This window comes from Macrotis lagotis, chromosome X (assembly GCF_037893015.1).
Source record: "Macrotis lagotis isolate mMagLag1 chromosome X, bilby.v1.9.chrom.fasta, whole genome shotgun sequence".
In the NCBI taxonomy this organism is placed as follows: Eukaryota; Metazoa; Chordata; class Mammalia; order Peramelemorphia; family Peramelidae; genus Macrotis; species Macrotis lagotis.
In genome coordinates this window covers 699,193,054-699,217,305 of record NC_133666.1, presented here as the reverse complement: position 1 = coordinate 699,217,305, position 24,252 = coordinate 699,193,054, and the positions used below count along the sequence as shown (strand labels likewise).

The 24,252-nt window shown below is 40.5% G+C and overlaps 2 protein-coding genes and 2 pseudogenes across 3 annotated transcripts in view; 3 read left to right on the top strand and 1 right to left on the bottom strand.

The window, feature by feature from the left end:
- Window positions 1-11,224, bottom strand: part of LOC141497137 (uncharacterized) — an 88,093-nt gene extending 76,869 nt beyond the window's left edge. Inside the window, exon 1 of one of the 2 annotated variants that reach the window (XM_074199778.1) lies at window positions 10,714-11,224. The gene's annotated coding sequence lies outside the window, so the exon portion shown is untranslated. The remainder of the gene's footprint in view (window positions 1-10,713) is intronic. The other variant, XM_074199777.1, reaches the window with a different exon arrangement.
- The window catches only part of LOC141499640 (vomeronasal type-2 receptor 26-like), an 841,716-nt pseudogene extending 830,353 nt beyond the window's left edge, over window positions 1-11,363 (top strand).
- A 7,896-nt stretch (window positions 11,364-19,259) lies between these two features.
- LOC141499639 (cAMP-dependent protein kinase catalytic subunit alpha-like) lies at window positions 19,260-19,917 on the top strand. Its single transcript, XM_074202305.1, has 2 exons — window positions 19,260-19,271; window positions 19,381-19,917. Exons 1-2 carry the CDS (start codon window positions 19,260-19,262, stop codon window positions 19,915-19,917), a joined length of 549 nt encoding a protein of 182 aa, XP_074058406.1.
- LOC141497204 (cAMP-dependent protein kinase catalytic subunit alpha pseudogene) lies at window positions 19,365-21,076 on the top strand (annotated as a pseudogene).
- The last annotated feature ends 3,176 nt before the right edge of the window (window positions 21,077-24,252 follow it).

Below are 24,252 nucleotides of genomic sequence, written 5' to 3'. Positions count from 1 at the left end.
CCACTTTCAGGAAAATACCATGCCACTATCATCAGTGCTTATACTCCCACCACAATGAATACTGATCGAGTTAAAGAAAAATTGTATGGAGACCTGGAGATCCTTATCATCAATGCACCAAAGAGGACAAGTTCATAATTCTGGATTGGAGAAATGCAAATTAAAACTATGCTGAGGTACAAATAGCCACCTCTTACATTTGCTGACATGCCAGAAAAGGAAATGACAGATGTTGGAAGAGATGTGGGAATACTGAGACACTAATGCACAATGGTGAAGTTGTAAACTCTATTGAGCTCTATAGAGCAATTTGCAATTATTCCCAAAGTGTAATAAAACTATTCTTTGACCTCCATTATGTCTGTATCCCTAAAGATATAAAAAAAAGCAAGAAGGAAAATCACCCTATGTACAAAAATATTTATAGCAGTTCCTTTTGTGATGGGAAACAATTAGAAATTGAAGTGATGTTCATCATTTGGGGAATGACTGTGCCAGTTATGGTATAATAATGTGGTGGACTATTATTCTGTAAAAAATAATGAGGGGACAGGCTTCAGAAAGTCTGATGCAGCACGAAGTGAGAACTAGGACATTGTACACATTAAGAACAACATTATGACATGATCATCTATGATAGGCTCAGCTCTTATTAGCGGTTCAGTCATGAAGGACAATTCTAAATTACTTGTGATAGAAAGTATCTTCCACAACCAGAAAAAACCAGCAGTATATGGAGTTCAACAGCAGAGGAGAACATACTTTGTTCATTTTCAAGTTTCTTTTTTGGTATTTCTTTATTTCTCATGATTTCCCCCTATATTCTGATTCCTCTTTCACAACTTGACCAATAAGGAAGTATATTAAAGCCTCTACCAGATGACATGCTGCCTTACAGAGGGGCAAGAGAAGGAGGGTTGTAGAAAAATATGGAACTCAAAAATTTTCAAAAAGTTGAGTGCTAAAAATTATCTTTTGGGGGCAGCTAGGGGGTGCAGCATATAGAGCATCAACCCTGGAGTCAGGAGTACCTGAATTCAAATCCAGCCTCAGACACTTAATAATTACCTAGCTGTGTGGCCTTGGGCAAGCCATTTAACCCCATTGCCTTGCTAAAAACCTAAAAAAAAAAAAAAAAGAAAATTATCTTTTTGTGATTGGACAAAAGAAAATAACATTAAAAAAGTTATAGTTGACACTGAAAACTGCAAAATGCTAGATAAATCAGGACACTGATATATGTATATATACATATACATACATACATACATATATATATATATATATATATATATATATCTTGTTCAAATGCCTCCTTTTTACAAATGATCAAAGTCCATGACGTTTCAAAAGTTCTGCAAGTTTTCCATATTAGTGTCAGAAATGGGACTGGCATCCAGATCTCACTCTTCAGTCCAGTCCAGTGCTCCTTCCAGCCATATTCCATATTTCTCCTACAGAGTTAGCTTTCTGTACCCCAAATCAATATTATTTACCCTTTAAGAAGGAATATATATTCCCTGTTTTGTTAATTTATATAACTATCATGCATTTGATTGCCTTGTCACTAGATCCACTGGGCCACATGCAAGAAAAGCTTTTGTCCTAAATTCAGGCAAACTCTTCTGAGGGAGCGTCCATCTACTGTTTCAACTCAAGTGTCTCTAGATAGTTTTCCTTCTTCACCCATTAGACAGTACAAACTGGTGTTTTGCGCTAAGGTCACACAACATCTCTATCACTGCCTGAGCAATAGCTACAAGGTTGTTGGGAAAAAGTTCTGAGAGAAAATGACATCCAATATGACTTCGTTATTAAAAATGACACCAAGATAATATGTCAGTTACCTTGCCCTTTCTCTCTCTCTAGAAAAATATTTACTTGGTTATGGTAGGATTTCTAGTACAGCGGATTGTTATCTGCAGTGTGGAGGAATAGGTACTCTGAAAAATGGAACTGAGTTTATATACAACTTGGTCTTACTCACTAGAGAAAGTTAGACTAATATAGGTCTTGAGAATGCTCTCAGAGCAAAGAGGTACTCATGGTCTATACTGAATGTTTGTCATTGCTATCTCTTGATATTTTAAATTGATATTTTGATAAATCATCTAGAAAGGAAGCACATTATGAATTAAGTATCTCTCTTCCCTGTTACAGGAGACCATGGTCTTATTTATGGACTTGATGGGTGCTGGTTTATTTGGCTCATATATCATGAATGCCAATATTGTAACACCCTATTATATGTAGTCATTGGAGGAATTCCATTCCCGGAGTAAAACACTTAAAATGAAAAACTATGTAAACATCAAGTGAAAGATTAAAAAATTAGAATCATTCTTTGCCTCTGTACATTGTAATAAATATAATGTACAAGTCATATAACCATTTAGTTGACATGGTTTTCTTTGAAACTGATGAACAACTCTATTATAAATAACTTCACAGTACTAAACCTCTTGAGGTGTTACAATTTACAGACTCAGAGAATTTTAAGTTGGAATGGTCCACGGTAGATGTGGAATAAATTGCCTGGAAATAGTGGTTTGGAAGGCATAATTTTTCCTAAGGATGCAAGAAGGTTAGAATAAGGAATATTGAATAATTCTCCAGTATTGCTTTTTTGGAATTTCTTTTTTCATAATTTAACTCAGTTAAGGAAGTTGATGCTAGTACTCAGGGATGTAAGAGGGTGGTGATGCCACAGAACAAAAAGGAGCAAAGATATCCCAGTTATTCCAGAAATAAGGGTACTTTTAGATCTTGGAGGTTAAGATATACCTAATTCCTCAATTATAGAGGTGTATATGAACCTTCAAACAGATGCTTTTTAGGATATGGAAGTGAAAGGAGACTAGTGATTCTGTGCAAGATGCCCTCTGGACCTGGCACTTAGGTTACATTAGGTATCAGTTTGCATTTTCTTCCTGTGTTGAAACACCCATCTACATCACATAAAACAATATGGTAAGGATATAGGTAACATCCAAGGACTTTGGAGGGAAGGACAGACTCTATAGCAGACATTTCCATTAGGGACATAACAAACATTCACCTGGAATTTCCTTTGTTCTGAGCATTATATGAAGTACTAGAAACAAAAATCAAAGAAAGTTCCCTGTATTTTTTTAAAAAGATATTTATTTAGTATTAATTTTCTCCAATTATGTTTTCACAATTTTAACATTCCTTTTTAAATTTTTAGCTCCTTCTATTCTTCTTTTATTAAGAAAGTAAACAATTTGATATAGGTTCTGATGTGTAGGCATGCAAAACATATTAGAATATTAGTCATGTTGCATTTCTGGAGAGCAATCTGGAATTATGCCCAAAGGGCAATAAAAATGTGAATACCCTTTGACTCAGCAATACCACTACTGGGTCTGTATCCTGAAGAGATCAAGAAAAGGGTAAAAATTGCATATGGGACTAGCATCCAGATCTCACTTCATAACAGTTCTTTTTGTAGTGACAAAGAATTGGAAATTGAAGGGATGCCCAGCAACTGGAGAATGGATGAACAAATTGTGAAATATATGTGATGGAACACTATTTTTCTATAAGAAATTATGGGGGGGAGTAGCTAGGTGACACAGTGGTTAGCTCATTGGCTCTGGAGTCAGAATGACCCCACTTAAAATCCAGTCTCAAACAATAATAACCTTAGCTGTGTGACCTTGGGCAAGTCATTTAACCCCATTGCCTTGCAGAAAAAAAAAGAAATTATGAAAAATGGGATTTCATAATAACCTGAAAAGACTTGTATGAATTGATGCTGAGGGTAATGAGCAGATCCAAAACATTATACACACTAACAACAACTTGGGGTGATGATCAGCCATGATGCAATTGTTCATTTGAGCAGTACAATAATGAAAGTCAATTTGTCTTCCGATGGAAAATACCACGTATATTCAGAGAAAGAAATGCAGAATTCAAATGAAGGCCAAAGCTTAATATCTTCAATTTTTATAAATTGTTTTTTGCATTATTTCATTTTTTTCTCTCTAATGTTTTCTTCCATTTGGATCTGACTCTTCTCTCACAACATGATCAATATAGATCTATGTTTAGCATGGTTATAAATGTAGATTCTACATCAGATTGCTTTCTGTCAGCAGAGAGTGAAGGGAAGGGAGGGAAGGAGAAAAATGTAAAACTCCAAATCTTGCAAAAAAATATGATTGGTAAAAACTACCATTACTTGTTGTCAGAAAAACAAATAAATAGGGGACTAGGTGGTGCAGTAGATAGAGCACTGGCCCTGGAGTCAGGAGGACCTGAGTTCAAATCCGGCCTCAGACACTTAATAATTGCCTAGCTCTGTGGCCTTGGGCAAGTCACTCAACCCCATCTGCCTTGCAAAAACCTAAAAAACAATAACAACAACAAAAAAAACCTTTCAGTTATCATGAAGCATTATATTACTGAGCAAAGCTAAGTCATCATAAAATATTGCTGACACTGTGTAAAATATTCTCCTGGTTCTGCTCATTTCACTTTACTTTGGTTTAATTAAGTCTAGGCTTTTTGTGGGGATCATCCTGCTCAAAATTTCTGGCAAATAATATTCCAAGACAATCATATATTACAACTTGTTCAGTCATTCCCCCATTGAAGAACATTCCCTCAATTTCCAATTCTTTGCCACCATATAAAGAGCTGCTATAAATGTATTTGTACAAGGGTATAATTTTCCTTTGGGTTTTTTTTTTAAATCTCTTTTGGGATAAAGACCTAATAGGAGTATTGCCATGGCAAAGGGTATACATAGTTTTATAGTCCTTTACATATTGCTCTATAGATTAGTTGAATCAGTTTACAATTGCATCAACAATCCATTAGTGTCTCAATTTTCTCACATCTCTTCCAATAGCTGTCATTTTCCTTTGCTGATATAACAGGCAATGTGAGAGGTATAAGGTGGTATTGTCTTAATTTGTATTTCTCTAATCAATAATGATTTATAGAATTTTTTCATAAGAGAGATTTGACTGCCTCATCTAAAACTTTCTGTTTTGTATATTTTGAACATTATCAATTAGGAAATGACTTGTTTTTATCAATTTAACTCAATTCTCTATCTAAAAGTGAGATCTTTATCAGAGAAATGCTGCAATTTTTCCCCACTTTTATGTTTGGTAACTCTATTTCCCTCCATACTATTTTCCATATATATTCTATTCTTTCTCTTTTTTTCACTCTCTCCTTATGCAAAATTATTTTGTTCCAGATTACTGTCCAAGTCCTCTTGATCTTTCACTATTGACAAGGCTCCCTGGGTCAAAGGAGGGAGAATTAGTATGTAATGAAGATCAAAGCTTAGCACTCTACTCTTGCCCAACTAATCTAATATATTTCTGAAGTTTATCTCAAGTAGTGTGTTCTTTTTCCACTATCAAGATATGCTATATAGCTATTTGGAATTTTACAAACTCTTGAAAATGAGACCAAGACCCATAGCTATCCAGTGATAGCTATGTAATTCTCCAACTTCCTGTCATTTCGAGAGATGTGACACTGCTTACACCTAGTGAAGAGTTGAAGTATACTGTCACCAGATGAAGTAATTAGGCCAGTTTTTATTACTGAATTTAGTATGAGTAGATAATATGATTTACTCATGTAACTGCCACACTTAGACACAAAGTATGGAAGCATATAAATTTGATGGATATCCCTATTAAGACAATTAAAATAAGACTGGTTAGGAAACTTAGCTATATCTGATTAGAATGTAAAGACCTCATGGGTAAGTATTGCTTCATTCTTTTTGTTTTCATCTCAAACACCTGACCCACAGTGGGTAGCTCAGACAATGTAGAATGATTGTTACAACAGATTTAATGTTAAAAAGATTGAGGAAATAGAATAAAAGGACTTCAGGGTCTATGTTCATTATGCTATGACAAGAGATGTATAGGATAAGCTTGTACTAAGTTAGAAAAGGTGAATGAAATGAAAGAAAAATTATATCAGCTTTGAAACTGATAATCATATTTAGTGTCACCAGATTTGACAGTCATTTGTTTATCAATGACCATCTCCCAGCATGAGTGAAATATTACATCTTTTTGAATCAAGAGATACTACCTTGACCAGATGTACCTATTTGCTGTATGGAAATGGGGATAAATTGGTGTTTAAAACATCCTAAGAACATTTTTGTCTTTTGTGGATATGAAACATTGGATGAAGTTCCCAGAAGATGGATATCCAAACAAAGAAAGATATTGATGACTCCTCAAGGTTGTGACTTTTCTGGATGTTTCTGAATCTCTGAGGATGAGACTGATCTCTCTAATGACAATTCTGGTTCTCTGGATATTTGTGAAGTTTCAAGGTACACCGTGAAAGTCAACAACTGAACTCTCAGCTATATCTCCTCATCTCCCTCAACTTCTGTTTCCTCTTCTCCTTGCTCTTCATTGGATGTCTTACTTCAGCCATCAGTCTCCTTAGACAAATAACTTTTGGGATTGTGTTCACTATATTCATATACTCCGTTTTGGTCCAAATCACCATTATACTCCAGGTTTTCAAGCTTATAATACTTGGGAGCAGAGTAGAATGTGGATGCAATATATATTGTCCAATTCAATTGCAATCATCTGTTCTGGGTACAAGTGATTCTCTGTGGCATCTGGTTGGTACTCTCTCCCCCTATCCCAGATAAGGATTCACTCTTGGAGCGGCTAGGTGGCACAGTGAATAGAGCACCAGCCCTGGAGTCAGGAGTATCTGAGTTAAAATCCGGCCTCAGACACTTTGTAATTACCTAGCTGTGTGGCCCTGGGCAAGCCACTTAACCCCATTGCCTAACAAAAACCTAAAAAAAAGATTCACACTTTTAACCAGATCACATAATAATTGGCTGTAATGAGGATTCTGTCATTGTCTTCTACTTTTTCCTAGCCATCTGCAGCTTCATAGTGGCTTTCCTGATCAGGAACATCTGTGACACCTTCAATGAAGCCAGGTTCTCCCCATTCAACACACTGATTTCCTGCAGTGTACCAAAGTACATACCAGAGTACCAAAGGAAAGGTCCTACATAGTTTCTGTAGAAATCTTTTCCATGCTTGCATCCAGTGATGGGTTACTTGACTGAGTCTTTCTTTACAAGTCTTACATAATTTTGTTGAGGTTACACAGAAGCAGTCAGGAAAGAATAAAGTAGATTCCAGTGAGCAGGAATCATTCTACATCATTACTTGCTAATTCTATTAAAATTCTAACCAATTGCAAGAGCAAGTATACCAATAGGGCCAGGACAATAGGACATTCCATTTGTTTCTTCTGTGCAGGACCACAGACTCTCACACCTATCTATGTTTGTTCTGAGAAGAGCTTCCTGATACTTCCCAAGATGAGGAAATTCAACTTATCCATAAAAAGTCAGAGTAAAAACTCACATAGACATTTCTTTTTTTTTTTTTTTGTTTGTTTGGGTTTTTTTTTAGGTTTTTGCAAGGCAAATGGGGTTAAGTGGCTTGCCCAGGGCCACACAGCTAGGTAATTATTAAGTGTCTGATGCCGGATTTGAACTCAAGTACTCCTGACTCCAGGGTTGGTGCTTTATCCACTGAGCCACCTAGCCACCCCCACAGACATATCTAATCACCTTTCAGCAGTCATCTTGTCATTCACTGATGAGCTTACTAAACTAATAGCAAAATTAACAGTAAAATGTTTTTAACACCATTACTCATTTTATCTTGAATAACCCGTTATCCTGAATTCCTAATTTCCAAATAGCACTCCCTCATCCATATCATGTATCTCCTTCCTCATTCCTCTGTACCTCACAACTCCCACCAATGTCCAACTAAACATGTATCCTGCCTTCCTCTCTGTTGCTTTAGAGTGTCTGTTACATAATAAACAATCTTCCTTTCATCATAAACCTCTTCCCTTCTTAATCCCTTCATGTTGTAGCACTCCCCGAGATCTACTTCTCACCAAATGAAACTCCTTCCTTCATCACATTTTCCAGTAGCAGCTACATGTTCTGCCATGGCCTCCATTACATAATTCTACTGGAGTTGGGGTTTCAGAATATTTTTTTTCTCCTCAATGGTCTTCTTTTCTTTTCTCTTCCTTCCTCTTTCTTTCTTCCTTTTATTTCTTTCCTGATTATCTTGTTGATATAATTAAGTGACTTGCCCAAGGTCACAAAGCTACACTGATATATCGATGATCTGAGGTCAAACTTGAACTCAGATCCTCCTGACTCCATGCCCGATACTCTGTGCACTGTACCACCTAACTGCCCATCCCCAATACTTTTTATCTTTGTCCTTTGTCAACACCCATCATTTATGAACCTCTGTCTCTCAGGATGTTCATGTTATCCACAATATGGCAGACAATCCAGATTTTCCAGGCTTCCTGATATAATCTTTCCCCATCTCCCTTAGATCCAGTACTTGACATAGTTTTCTCCACGCCTTAATTCCTGCTTTAATCCTATGTGATCTCAAAATAACCACTGATGTTCCCTCCAATGCCGTAACATCCCAATTCTTCAATTCATGTTTCTCAATTATACTCATCAGTAAAAGGAGACAAACACATTGCCCTTGTCTTGATAATACCCATAAGTGTTCCACTCTTATATTCATCAACTGCAGTTCTTTTACCTGCATGTAATATTATTTTGTGCCAGCAACTTTTTTGTTTATAATTTCAAACTTTGTTTTTTAATTTTAATTTTCCGATTCTCTTATTGTCAATAAAAGATTTGTAGCCAGGTCCTTCCTGACTTCTAGGCCAGGTCTCTGAGTTCCATGAAAGTTCAACTTTCAACACATTTTCCTTTTAAAAAAGACATCTTTTATAATTTTCATATAATTTAGTACCTTGTAATATTTTTCTGTTGTTTGAAGAATACAGATATCTGTGGTCTTAATAATTTCCATCTTTTAAAAAAATAATTTCCATCTTAAAAGCTGATTTAAGATTGGGGCTTTTCTCCCAATTCTTCAAATTACTGTGGGCTCTTAAATGTTCCTCTTTGATCCTTGAGAAGCATATTCAGTTTGAAAGCTTTGGATTTGAGATCAACTCTAATCACCTTTGATTTTCACAGTATCATATTCTATCTGATCCTGTCTTTCACTGTCTATGTGAAAAATGAATGGGTTTTATTTTCTATGTAATGTTTTTCTTCCTGTCTGATTATAAAATCATGGCCTTGTTATTTTAAAATGGATTTGACAGGGAGGATGTTCTGGTCTTAAATGGGATAGTGAATGTAGTCAGTCAATTGGCAAGCATCTATAAGCCTACTATATGAAAGGAATTCTGCTAAGTGCTGGATCTACAAAGAAAGGGGAGAGAACCAACTTATTTCTATCACCTTAAATTTCTGGCTCTCCGACTAAATTTTGTCTACAAAGTCCCAGAAACTCCCTATCCTGGATGCTCACTCTAGTCTTATCTGTCATTCTAGTCTCCCTGTGACCCCTTCCTCTGATTGGCTGGTTCCTCCCAGAACCACCATTGTAAGGAGGATAAAGTCCCAGAGAATCCTTATCTTCATCCCTTTCCCATCTGGAGACTTGGCTCCGCCTAGACATTCCATCTCATGACCATTTCCCAAATGAGAAAACTGAGGGAACTGAAATTAGGACAAGTGGTTAATTGTGGAAGTAAGTAAACCATACTGTATCCACTTAGTGACTCACTTCTGCAGTCAGCTCAGTTCTATTCTATTCACTTTTGAGTCTAAATCTCATTTCTGTCCTGGGAGAAAATTTTGCTCCATGTGGATGGGAAACAGGAACCACTCTATCTGGGGCTTAGAGACTCTACCTGAGGACTTCAGTTCTACTGAGAAGGAACCAGTCAGTTCCAAAGATTGATAAAAGCAGTTTTCTCAATTTGTCTCAAGCAAAACATATGTGTTTTATGAAAATTGTACCAAAATGATTAGTTGGATCAGATAGATGGTTCAATAGATAGAGAGCTGGGTCCCGAGTCAGGAAGACCCGAGTTCAGATTCAGTCTTGTCCACTTCCTAGATGTATGAACCTGGGAAAGTCACTTCACTCTTTGACTGAGTTTGTCATCTAGAAAATGAGTTGGAGGGGCAGCTAGGTGGCCCAGTGGATAGAGCACCGGCCCGGAGTCTGGAGTACTTGGGTTCAAATCCAGTCTCAGACACTTCATAATGACCTGGCTGTGTGGCCTTGGGCGAGCCACTTAACCCCATTGCCTTGCAAAAAACAAATAAACGAACAGGGGGGGAGGAATGTGCAGGAGATGGAAATGGTCAGCTACAACAGAATTCTTGCCAAAAAAAGGATCACAGCTCAAATATGACTGAAAATGATTAAACAGCAAAACATAATCAATCAGGTATTATTTTCATTTTCTTTTGATTCTTTTTTTTTTTAGGTTTTTGCAGGGCAAATGGGGTTAAGTGGCTCGCCCAAGGCCACACAGCCAGGTCATTATGAAGTGTCTGAGGTCGGATTTGAACTCAGGTCCTCCTGACTCCGGGGCCGGGGCTCTATCCACTGCGCCACCTAGCCGCCCCTTCCTTTTGATTCTTTATAAAAACTTTGGGGAGTGGGAGGTATCCTTTGCTGAACTCAGAAAACCACAGATTTTGTTCTTTCCCCTTGGAAAGCTCTGCATCTTTCAGCCAATTAGAAATCAGCTTCCCTTATGGTGTATTATTTCCTTTTAACTAACGGCTCTTACTTGATTCCTTACAGTACAGAAGGCTGTGCCCCCTGGATCTGGAGGTCCGCCGGACGCGTCTGGGCCTGGTTTGGTGGCCAGCTTGTTTGGCGCGTCCCCTGGCTGAGATGTGCCTCAAGAGAAGGCCCCGCGGGTACGACCCCGACGCCCTCCACCGGAAAGGCCGATTCTCGGGGCCGTTTTCTTCTTTTCTCAGAGTTCTTGCTGGATTTTCTGGCGCCATCGAGCCCGTGGCGCGCCGCCGCACTGTCCCAGCTCGCTCCCTGGTCTCAAAGCGAGCGAAGCCCAACAGGGCTTCTTGGGCTAAAGCGCCCGATCCCGGCCCGGCCCCTCTTCGAAAGCGGTTTCCCAACCACGGCAGTCTGAGAAAAAGCCGAGGCCGAGCGGCCGGGCCGGAGACTGCGGCCGTGACGCGGCGGGGCGGCGGCTGTTCGGGCGTCCGAGGGGCCGGACCCGCTCCGGCACCCCGCAGCCGCCCGGGGCCTTCCCCCGGCGGCTCGGCCCCCCGGACCCACCCCCCGGGCCGCGGCTTACCAGGCACCCCACAGCCGCCGAGGGGGCCCCATTCCTCCCGGGGGGCCGTGGGGGGCGCTCTCAGGAGAGGCCCGCTGGGCGGGGCCGAGGCGGAGGTGGGCGGCCCGGAGAGCTGAACGTGAGGAGGAGCGTGGGGGCGGGGCTCGCGGCCCAGCGGCATTCTGGGGCCTGGAGTCCTGAGTCTGATTGGAGGGTGCGGGGCTGCTCCGGGCGGTGCTTCCGGGACCGGGAAGCCGGAAGTCCGCGCCGAGGCCCCGCCCTCCCTCGAGCTCCCTGCAGGCCCCGGGCGGGTCGGCGCCGCAGCGCGCCCCCCACGTGCCCTGGCTCCCATTGGCCGCCCTTGCTACGGGGTCTCCTCGGCCCTCGTGCTGAGCCCCCTCCCCGGAGGTAGCCCCGCCCCCTTCCCAGCCAGGAGCCTTCCCGAGGCCCCACGTGTCCGGCCTTCCAGCCCATCCCCCGGGGGGGTCCAAGGGCCTCGCCTTCCGGCCCCCGGGCCCCCCTGCACCGAGGGGCCAGTTCCTCCCCGCGCCCCCCTTTGCAGGAGCTGGTGCTCCTGGCACCCCGGGCACCCAGGGATCCTCCCTGCCAGGGGCAGGGCCTGCCCTCCAGCCTCCTCAGCTCCTGCTCCCCAGCCACAACCGCTTTCTGCGCCATCTCGGCCCTGGTCCTCCAGACTGAGGCTCCCCCGCCGTTCGTGCGGAGCCTCCCCATCCCAGCTTGGCACCTGCCTGGTCTGTTGTCCAGCCGACGCGTGCCAGGGGCAGAGGGCAGCTGCAGAGAGCCCTGATGCGCTCGCCGCCGACCCACATCTTAAGCCCCTTCTGCCTCCTGGGGCAGGGGGACAGAAGGAATCTAGGGAGGGTTCCAGTCTGACCCTCCAGGCTCAGCTCCCTCTTTCTGGGGGCTGGAGCGCCTACCTTGAGGGCAGGGTCTGCTCTTTTCCTTTTAACTCCAGTGGGATCTCACTTCTGCAAAACCCTGTGGGCCAGTCCCTTCCCTAGGGGGACAAGGGAGAGCCTTCACTCTCCCTCCCCAGCTCAGTCTGTAAAGGAGCACAGCCCGACCCGAGTAGGCTCTGCATCAAATCCAGGTTCCACAGGAAAAAAGTTAGAACAGTTTCATGATAAAGGTTAAAAACAGCAGTCCCCCAGAGTATGATCACAAAGGGAGGCAACCTGGGATTAATTATGGGTACAGATGATTTTTTTTTTAATTTCAGAGGTAAAGAAAGAAGAACTTTCCAGGGCTCCAGGCTGATTCCTGGTAATCAGAAAGGCATAGAATTAGAATCTTGGTTAGGGGTGAGCTTCATTAGTAAAAGCTTTGGTTTTTGTTAGACATGTGAGTCCACAAAGGCTGGACCCAAGGCAGAGAAAGACCAAGACCAAGATCAAGGAACTTAATATAATGGAGTCACTTTAATTACTTTACTGCCTACACAGGGAGCCTGGATTCAGAAGGAATGGTGTCTGGGAGCCTCAGCACCCAACTTGAGGTGAGTTCAGTCTATCCCCAGACTAGATCAACATGAACCACTATGTCCATTTCAAAAACATACAGGATGCTCCAGGAAGCATAGCAATGCCTTTCTTATGGATCGGATCGTTTCTTTAACAAAAAGTATTCATGAAATTGAATACAGGCATAAACACACTACTTTATTCTCTTCTGTGGTTTAAACTGATTCTTGGGATCCTTGGGGGCCTACAACCTCAGTCCCTGCCCTTGAAATTGGTTCCTTCCCTGTTTGTTTTTAAATTGTCCCTTATTAAATTTCAAGGACCACTTCATGCATAAATCTCTTATTTCCTAGGATCTTGTTTTGCTCTCTTAATGCCTGCCTAGCATAGTGATTCTCCCCCCCCCCCCACCCAATCTCTCACTCTCTCCCCCTCTCTCAGTCACACACACACCCTCATTTCCCACCCCCTACTTGTTTCTTTGGTCAGCCTCTACATGTATCAATTGAAGGTCCAGCAAAATACTTCACAGGCAAAACCAGCTCTTGTTCTTTGTGGTCTTGGCATCGGACCTTGGGCAAGTCACTTAAGGTTGATTGCTCCACATCTTGGGCCATTCCAGTTGTTTGCATTCATATGTGGTCAATGGAACCTTATGCTTCTGGAGGAGAAAGTGACTAAACACAGCACCCTTTCACTCAGATCTGATTCACATGCTTATCATGGCATCACCTCCATGATGGTAGGATTTTCTTCAAGAACAAAGGACAAATATCATCATCAATCGTCTTTGGGAAAGGTAGATTAAAAACTGTTTGGGTTTGACTTCAGATTGCTCTCTAATATGGTTAAGCAATTTTATAGTTCCACCAACAATGAATAAGTGTCCCAACTATTCCACATCCTCTTAAACATTTGTCACATTTCCATTCTATTCTTTTAACTGAAAGACTAAAAGATAGGTCTGATAGGTTGCTTTAATTTACTCTCAGGGTTGCTATCACAACAATATTGTGAGTTTATCAGTCTTGATAAATGTAGCTCCTCTCAGCTGCTCAGAGAGCACAAAAAACCCTAGTAGACCACCTGTGGGCAAAGCTATGCCCATCCAGAGAAAGAAAAACAAAACAAAACAACCCCCCTGCAGAATCTGAATAAATACTCAATTTTTAAAAATTTCTCTTATCTATTTCTATCCTATCTCATGGATTTCTTTCTTTTCCCCCTTAATCCTAATTCCTCATACCAAAAATGACTAATCTGTAAACATGTTAAATATAAATGTGTATGTGCAATATTCACTTGAATGTTCACTGCTGGGGGGAGGAGATGGGAAGGGAAGGTAGAAGGAAATCATTTAACTTAAAAAGTGTGCATGTGGAAGAATTGAAAAACTTTCATAATGTAATCAGAAAAATAAAATAAATTATCAATTGAAAAAGTTGTCCTATTGTTAGGAGAAATGCAGGTTGGCGCAATTCTAAGGTACCATCTTTTCCCTATTTTCCCCATTTCCTGGCTAATAATAGGACAGAAGGAGCAAATGACAAATGTTGCAAGGGGTGTGGGGAAACTGAGATATTGATGAACTGTTGGAGACATTTTAAAATGATTCGATAATTATGTAGAGCAATTTGGATCTATGCTCAAAGGGCTATAAAACCATGCCTTCCCTTTGGTATAGTAGTGCCTTTGTCAGGCCTACATTCCAGAAGAGATGAAATAGGGGAAGAAAAGAATCTATATGTATAGGGATAGTTATAGCAACTCTTTTCTGGTGACAAGGAACTAGAGATTGAGGTGATGCCAAGTGGCTGGGGAATAATGGAAGAGAAAAAAAAACCCTTAAAATAAATCTTTAAAAATTAAAAAAAAAGGGGGGGGGGCAGCTAGGTGGTGCAGTGGATAGAGCACCGGCCCTGGAGTTAGGAGTACCTGAGTTCAAATGTGAGTTCAGACACTTAATAATTACCTAGATGTGTGGACTTGGGCAAGCCACTTAACCCCATTGCCTTGCAAAAAAAAAAACTTAAAATTTTTAAAAAAGACTTGAAAAAAAAGAAATTAAAGCCAAAATAGATTTTAAGAAGAATCTTCTCCATGTCCTTATCCACTTATATTGTCATGTTTCATTTAGTAGTAAGAGGAAAAACTGAGCCATCATATAGTTGGTAACAGTAAAGCAGAAAAAGAGTAGGCAGGTTTCAGAGCTCTGGTAAGCACCCCTGCATTTGTTCACCTGGGCCAGGACACTTGCCAATAGCAAGACTGGTTTGATGAAAATGGTGGGAAAATACAGAAGCTACTAAATGAAAAATGAGAACTCCATATGATTTACCAGCAGGATAGTTCATCCCTTTCTAAAAAGGAAGCATTTAATTCCATCAAAAGTAAAGTACAAGAGTGATGCAGGACTCTGACTCAGTAAGAAGGCAGATAAAATTCAATTTTATGCACACAGCAACAATAAAATATGTTATTATATATAATTTATTACTATATATAATATATATAATTTTTAAATGCTTTTATGATGCCCTGAAGTTTATTTATGGATCAAAGACATTTGGTGAATCTCAGCTACAAAGTGCTGATGTATTCACATTGATTAAGGAAAGGGACATCATTATACAGAGATGGGCTGAATACTTCTGTGGTGTTCTTAATAGACCATCAGCAAGCATAGTAGAAGCCATGGATCATTTACCTGAAGTTGAAACCAATCAGGCCCTACCTGAAATTCCAACTGAAAAGGAGACTTTGAAAGCCATTATGCTCCTTTCATTTCACAAAACACATGTACTGTTTCCATTACAACTGAGATCTACAAGGTGTTGGGGTCCATGGCTTGTGCAAAAACTGAGTGAAATTTTCCAGGTTATATAGTATAAAGACGTTATCCCCCAAGAATTCTAGGATGCTTCCATTGTAACTCTCTCTAAAGGTAAAGGAAATAGATTGTCCTCTGACAATCACAGGAGTATTTCTCTTTTAGTCATTACTGGCAAGATTTTTGCTAGAGACTTTCAATAGACTGATCCTTCACCTGGAAGATGGTCACCTCCCTGAGAGCCAATATGGCTTCAGAAAGGGTCAAGGAATAGTCAATATTTGTAGATATGATCAGGAAAAATGCCAGGAACAGAGCAGAGGTCTATATACTTTGTAGATAAGCTCTTTGATACTGTCGGTCATGGGGGTTTAAGGAAAATTATATCAAAATTTGCTTGTCCAGAGAAATTCATCAGTACGTCAATTTCATGACAATATGAATGTCTAGGTTTTGGAAAATGGATGATGCTCTTGAAATTTCCCAGTCACCAAAGAAGTGAAACAAGGATGTGTCCTTGCTCCCATAATTTTTAGAATGATGTTTTCAGTTGTGTTATGAAACACCTTCCCTGGATGAACACGGCCTCAAGGTCATCTACTGCACTGATGGCAAATTTTTTAACTTGAAAAGACTACAAAGACAAAAGTGGAGGAAGTGTTGGTGCATGATCTTCTGTTTGCAGATGATTGTGAAATCAGTGCAGCTTCTGAATCTGAGATGCAACAAAATACAGATCAGTTCTCAGCTGCTTATCTTAATTTTGCTCTAACAATTAACACCAAGAAAATACGTGTGCTCCATCAGCTGGCACCACACCATCCATATATGGAACCACCTATTACAGCAAATGGAGGATACAGTGGACATGTTCACTTACATTGGTAGTGTCTTTTCCAAGGAACTACATGTTGACAATGAGGTTGGCACATGCATTGCCAGAGCTGGCTCAGTATTCAGGAGGCTCCAAAAGAAAGTGTGAGAGAGAAGAGGTATTAGATAGACTAGCAAACTGAAGCCATTGTGCTGACCTCGTTGTTATATGCCTGTGAAACATGGATGATATACCAGTGTCATGTCAGGAAATGAAATCACTTCCCTTTAAATTGTCTTAGGAAGATTCTGGAGATGACTTGGCAGAAAAAGATACCAGACACCGAGGTCCTTTCTTGAATTATACTGCCTAACATTTCAACATTGCTACAGAGAGTGCATGTACAGTGGCCTGGATACATTAGAATGCTAGACGCAGGCTTGCCAAAAAAACTATTTTATGGAGATCTCATACAGGGGAAGCACTCACAAGTGAGTAAGAAAAAGTGATACTGAGACACCTTGGAGGTTTTATTGAAGAACTTTAGAAATGATTGTACAGCATGCAAAACTGACACAGTATTGCCCAGCATTGGCATGCCCTCATCAGTGAGGGTACTGTACTGTTTGAGGAAGACAGAATTAAAGAAGCTCAAAGGAAATGTGACATCTATAAGTTTAGAGTATGTGCCCCATGTGTTCACATGGAATATTTGTTCCCAACCTTTGGTAGAGCAATCTGAGTTTGTATGCTCTAATCAGTCATAGTTGAACACACTGTAATTTGTCTCAAACCTAGTGATATTATTTTGGTTTTCTTTGATAATGAAGGATAAGTACCAACAAACCAACCAACTACTAGTGTAAGGGAGAGAAGAAATATATGTTAGTAAGCTCTCTTTTTTATTGAATGGGTCATCTCATTAAGTACCCTTCCTTTCCTCTCTCCAGAAATTAAAAAGACACTCATCATTGCTACCCCAAAGCTTCACTTTCCAAACCAAAGCTCAAAATTCCTCTTATTGAAAGAAGTATTATTTAGGAAAAGACATATGATAGACATTCCTCAGCTACACTCAAGAAAGTGAACCTCAAGTGCTTAGACATCATGGTGTCCCCCATTCCCTATGCAACAATCACTTTGTCAAAACATGCTTACAAAAATACCCTTTGAACTTCCTCCTACCTGGGATGCCTCCCTCTACCAGAATTACAGCAGATCCTGCCACTGTTAAAAGTCTGAAATTTTCATATCTGGGAAGGAAGAGAATGGTCTGGGTTTGATTTCTCATTTATATCCTGAGATCAAACCCTGAGTTCAGCAACATGAATAGCTCTCTGGGTGGGCAGATCTAACTTTCTTGGTATTCCTTCTAGGGAAATAAAGCTTTTGGCTGGAGAGGTCTAGTCTTTATCTAAGGCATTGCACTAGATTTTGGCAGAATTGAATCATGTGGCAATAGAGTTGTGAATCTGAAGAAAACCAGTGATTCTAAGAGGAATAGTTGGAGAAGGGCGGTCACTCCAGGCCTGGTGGTTGGGAAAGCAAAAACATGAAAGAGGAAGATGAACTGTCCAGTCTGAAGTATAAATAACTTGATTGGACCATAATTGGAGAGAAGAAATTTTTAATAAGTCTATAAGGATAGTTGGAACCAGGTTTGTTTAAACCAAAGGAAAAAAAAAATCTGTTCCTGATTCAATGTGTTCTTATTTAACAAAGGGAACTACTTTTTTAAAAAAAATTTCAAGGCAACTGGGTTAAGTGACTTGCCAAAGTTAACAAAGCTAAACAAGTATTAAATTTCTGAGGCTATATTTGAATTCAGGTCCTCCTGACTCCAGGGCTGGTGCTCTATTCACTGTTGCAACTAGCTGCCCCAAAGGTGAGTCTGGTTGATGTCCAAGGGTTGCAGACTTAGAGGGTGATCCCAGCACAGACTTGAGAAGGAAACCTGGGTTAAAACAATAAGTAATGAAGCTTATAGATCCTCACCAGACAACCAAAGGAAGAACAAGAAGTATGCTTACAGCAGCCCTACCCGAGCAAAGAGTGAGCAGGAAGAGCAGACAGAGGGGCCTGGTCCTCTCTCTGTAACCTTGTGATGGGGTCTGGTGGATGGAAATCTGAACAAAATGCTTCTCAACCACAACCTGGTTTAAATTAGATCATTTGCTATGGAGCAAATTTTTAAAAGCCATAAAATTAGTACAACAGAAATCTTGAAAATGAGAAGGAAATAAAGAGTAGGAAAAGAAAGCTAAAATTGATTACTCAAAAACATAATCAAAATTGATAAATCTTTAGCAAAGATAAAGTGAAAAAGAACCAAACAATATAATATCACAGAAATCAGAAAAATTGTCAGAACCTAAAATACACAAATTTATGAAGGTAAAAGTGATCTTAAATCAGACTTGATTATCTATAAAAGTATAGAATATCCAGATTCACTATGTATGAAACAAACATTTTAAAAATCCAAACTCAAAAAGTGAAATTGAACTAGCTGTAAATCAGAAACTACAGGGAAAAGGGGGGGGGGGATTTTTTAAAAAAGTTTATTCCAGATAAATTTACAGATGAATTATGTTAAATCTTTCAAGAATCATCAATGATACAGTATGTTAATTACCCTCAAAGAAGATAAATATTCTTTCAACTTTAAAGAATCAGATATATTTGTGATACCAAAAACAAGAGAATGAAGCAAAGGAAAATTATAGAAATATTTAATTTTTTAAAAAACAAAATCCTATAAAAATACATTACTACATTAAAAGATCCATTTTGATAAATTTAGATTTATTTCAGAAATACATGGATGGTTTAGTGTTGAGAAAATAACTACTTAAAGATTATTAAAGAGCGCCAGGCGTGGGGCCGTCACTCAAGGAGCTGGGGGCCAATGGGTAGTGGGGTGCGGGACCGTGGGGCGTCAAGGCCAGCCGCGGACTCGGGTTCTGGTTCCCCGGCGGAGCTCGAGGGAGAATGCGGGAGCCGGGAACTTGGAGCCGGCTGTGGGGTAGGGGGAGCCGGCAGGAGCCGGAGCCAGCGCCGCGGAGAAGGGGAACGCGGCCACCGCCAAGAAGGGCCGCGAGCAGGAGAGCGTGAAAGAGTTTCTAGCTAAAGCCAAAGAAGAATTCCTCAAGAAATGGGAAAGTCCATCTCAGCAAAGTACAGCCCAGCTGGATCAATTTGACGGAATCAAGACTCTAGGCACTGGTTCTTTCGGTCGAGTGATACTTGTGAAGCACAAGGAATCTGGGAACTACTTTGCCATGAAAGTCCTTGATAAACAGAAGGTGGTGAAACTGAAACAAACTGAGCACACCATGAATGAGAAGCTTATCCTGCAGGCTATCAACCTCCCGTTCCTCGTCCAACTAGAATATTCATTCGAGGACAACACAAACCTGTACGTGGTGATGGAGTACGTCCCAGGTAGAGAAATGTTCTCCCACCTACGGCGGATCGGGAGGTTCAGTGAGCTCCTTGCTGGCTTTTATGCAGCTCAGATTGTCCTGACTTTTGAATATCTTCACTCACTGGATCTGATCTACTAAGACCTGAAGCCCGAGAACCTTCTCATTGACCAACAGGGCTATATCCAGGTGACAGATTTTGGTTTTGCCAAGCGAGTGAAGGGCCAAACTTGGACCTTATGCTGAACTCCCGAGTACCTGGCTCCTGAAATCATCCTTAGCAAGGGCTATAGCAAGGCTGTGGACTGGTGGGCCTTAGGTGTCCTGATCTATGAGATGGCTACAGGCTGCCCCCCCTTCTTTGCTGACCAGTGCATCCAGATCTGTGTCAAGATTGTCTCTGGGAAGGTGCAATTCCCTTCTCACTTCAGCTCCGACTTAAAGGACCTGCTTCGGAATCTGCTCCAAGTGGACCTCACCAAGCGCTATGGGAACCTCAAGAATGGTGTCGGTGACATCAAGAACCACAAATGGTTCGCCACCACCGACTGGATCACCATCTACCAGAGAAAGGTGGAAGCTCCCCTTATACCAAAGTGCAAAGGCCCAGGTGACACAAGTAATTTTGATGATCGTGAGGAGGACCTCCGGATCTCCATCAACGAGAAGTGCACCAAGGAGTTTTCTGAGTTCTAATGGTGTCCCTGGGTCCTGGTGTTTTTCTTTTGGGGTGGGGAGGGTAAGAAGGGTGGATTGAACAGCCTGAGGACCCCAGAGTCCCTTGCATATTAATTTTTCCCTAGGAGATCAGAAAGCAGAGATGTTTGCAGGGTAGGGAGAGGGAGATTCAAATATGGTCCCCCTCCTCTTCTCTCCCATCCTTAACCCCCTCACTGTCTTTTCCCTCACTGTCTCACTCCAGCTGGTAGTAAACCCCATGGCTGGGTTCCTTTTTACTCTTTGCCTAACTCCATGCAAGTTTTAAGTCAGTTTTTCCAGCCCCAAACAGCCCTGAATCTTTCCCCTCTAACACCACCAGAGATACAATTTCTATCTAAACCCCCACTCAGAGTGGATATTTGTACCTAGAGCCAGGCCCTTGTTTTTGTAGCTCCTTATTGATTCCCCTGGGACTGGGATGTTGGGGCAGGGGAGCCAGGGGAATCCCAAGAGTACCACACTTGCCCATTATTTGTCATTTTCCTGGCCTCTTCCCTAGAACTTTAGAACCTTATCTAGGGGGTAAAAGGATCATCCAACCAGTTTCCTGCAAGGAGAGACCCTGCCTGGGAAGATGTTTTAGTAAAATTTTTGTGGCTCTTTTCTATTTAAAAAAAATTAAAATATTATTTAAGTTAAAAAAAGATTATTAAAAACAAATACCCCAAATTCACATAATTATATTTACATATACAGAAAAATGTATTTGACAAAACACAATATTAATTTATGCTAAATATCTGCATGTATATGCATCTATATAAATGCAAATAAAGATGTTCATTCAAAAATAATTATATAAGACAAAATATATGGAAGCCAAAGGAGTGAACTTGGACTTGGGACTAAATTGAAAGACATATAGATTTGAATCATAGGAAATTTCACTCTACTTTGTACTGTCTAGACCTTATGTGGAATATTATGCTCATTTATGGGCAGCAATAGTCAATAACCATTAATTAAGCACCTACTATGTGCCAGGATACAAATAATAAGACAATCCCAGCCCTCCAGTAGCTTAATAGGGAAGGACAATACTCAAAAGAAAACTGAAAAGTCTGAAGTATGGGGCACCAGTAGAACCAGATATATGTATGTGGAGCTGGAACCAAATAAAATGGCTGATAGAAGATGAATTACTTGGAATGTTCTATAACATCATCTACCAGAAGGGAGAGGTACCTGCAGATGCAGAGAAGGTGGAGAGTGTCAAACCTGAATTGATTTCCTTGAGGATGAAGTTTCAGATAAGCTTATCCTGAGGGAGATATGGTGTCGAATCACTAACTTTTATTTTTATTGAATTTTACAATTTCCCCCCAATTTTGCTTCCCTCCCCACCCCTCAGAAGGCAGTCTTATCGTCTTTACATTATTTCCATGCTATACATTGATTAAAATTGAATGTGTTGAGAGAAAAATCATATCCTAAAGGAAAAAATAAAATATGAGATAGCAAAATTACATAAGATAATTTTTTTTAAATAAATTAAAATAGTAGTCCTTTGTTTAAATTCTACAGTTTTAGGGGCGGCTTAGTGGTGCAGTGGATAAAGCACCGGCCCTGGAGTCAGGAGTACCTGGGTTCAAATCTGGTCTCAGACACTTAATAATTACCTAGCTGTGTGGTCTTGGTTAAGCCACTTAACCCCATTTGCCTTGCAAAAACCTAAAAATAAATAAATAAACTCTACAGTTTTTGGATTCAGATGTTATTCTCCATTACAGATACCCTCAAATTGTCCCTGATTGTTGCCCTGATGAAAGGAGCAAATCCATTAAGATTGATCATCAGGGGCAGAGAGGTGGTGCAGTAGATAGAGCACCAGCCCTGGAGTCAGGAGGACCTGAGTTCAAAATCTGTTTCAGACACTGAATAATTGCCTAGCTCTGTGACCTTGGGCAAGTCACTTAACCCTATTGCCTTACATAAAAATAAAATTTTTAAAAATGATTGATCATCAACCCTGTGTTATACAGTGTTCTGTTCATCTCACTCAGCATCAGTTTATGTAAATCCTTCCAGGCTTCTCTGAATTCCTATCCCTCCTGATTGCTAATAGAGCAGTAGTGTTCCATAACATACATATACCACAATTTGTTCAGACATTCCCAATTGATGGACATTCACTCAATTTCCAATTCTTTGCTACCACAAACAGAGCTGCTATGAATAGTTTTGTACAAGTGATAATTTTACCCTTTTCCATGATCTCTTCAGGGTATAGACCTGGTAGTGGTATTCCAAGCACTAACTTTTAGGAAGGAAATTAATAAATTGGAAAGGCTCTAAAGGAAGCCATCAAGAATGTTTAAAGACTGAATGGATATCGTGTCACTTGAAGGCACGGGGGCTATTATCTTAGAGAATAGAAGACTTAAGGAGAAAATAATAGGCAAGTTGAATGTGTCACATGAGAGAGGGTTGGAGGACTCCTTCTTGGGTCCAAGGGAAGAATCAAGAACTACAGTATCAGGAAAATAGTCCATCTTACCTGAGAAGATGTAGATCTGGAACACTCTGACATCTTCTGTATATTCCTTTTCAGAAAACTGCTAAGTCTAAATAATGATAACTGAATGCCCTTCCCTCTCTAAATGTATAGGATTCTACAATGAGAATAGCTTGCTGACACAAGCCCAACTGCAATTGAGAACCTTAAGAATTGGTAGGCCAGATCTGTGAGACTGAGTGTCTGTAAGGAGTGAGACACTTCTGGCTTTGGCCTGGGACCTTCTTGGTTGAGCAGAGACATCTCTCTAGCAGTGGAAGATTTATATGAAGGACTCTTCTCTTAATGTTACCTGAAACAGAGATAAAAAGAGACTTATGGAGCCCAGGTGTACCAGGCTTCTCCACCAGGGAATAGTCGCTCCTCAGTTTCTCACTCTCTATACAGGTGTGGCCTTGGGTCTCTAAGGGAATCTTTCCTTGATGACAAAGTCCTGGGTTGAGAATGGTCCTAACTTAAACTCACCACTTAAACTCATGTGGAAGGATTATTCTCCTGATTAAGAAAACCCTCAATTGTAAACCAGTCTCTTTTTTTCTCTCCTTACAAGATCTGTGGCCAGCCACATATTGCCTCATCTTCCATTTCCAAATCTCATTCCAAATTTTAGAAATGACTATACTCTCTTGTAACAGAAATTGCTTCATTTCCAAAAATGACAAATGGGTAAAAGTTGTCCATCATTGCACTGGGTATCCATTTTTCATCTTGCTGATCCTATGGAAACTGGGCCAAAAGAGACAGGGAAATGGAGAGGCAGAGGAAAGCAGGCAAGGAGTTGGGAAAAGAGAGAGTACTCAAAATCACAACTGAAAACTGACCAATAAAATCAATCTTTAAAATGTCATTTTTTTTAAGAAAAGTGAACTGGGTGGTTTGATATCCTGTAAATAGAAAAAGACCATGCATGGAGGCTGAAAATCTGTTCATCATATGCTCAAGTCAAGCAAAATGGAGTAAAATACTTTGGGAAAACTCAATGAAAAAAATCCCCATACCCATCAACATGGAAAGTCTCTGTCTAGCAGTTTCATAGAAAGATTGAGAATGGGCCTGAATCCCTGGGCTTCTGAAGACTGAGGAACCAGATGTGAAACAGAGGTATCAGAATGACCCGAAGCAATTGTGTGTATTTTCAACAATCTTGCTCAGTCTGATGTTTTTTCTGGCAACTACAAAAACCCATGGCAAAGCTCAGTCCTAGAGAGAGGAAATTTCTTACTGGTGCCATCATTGTTCAG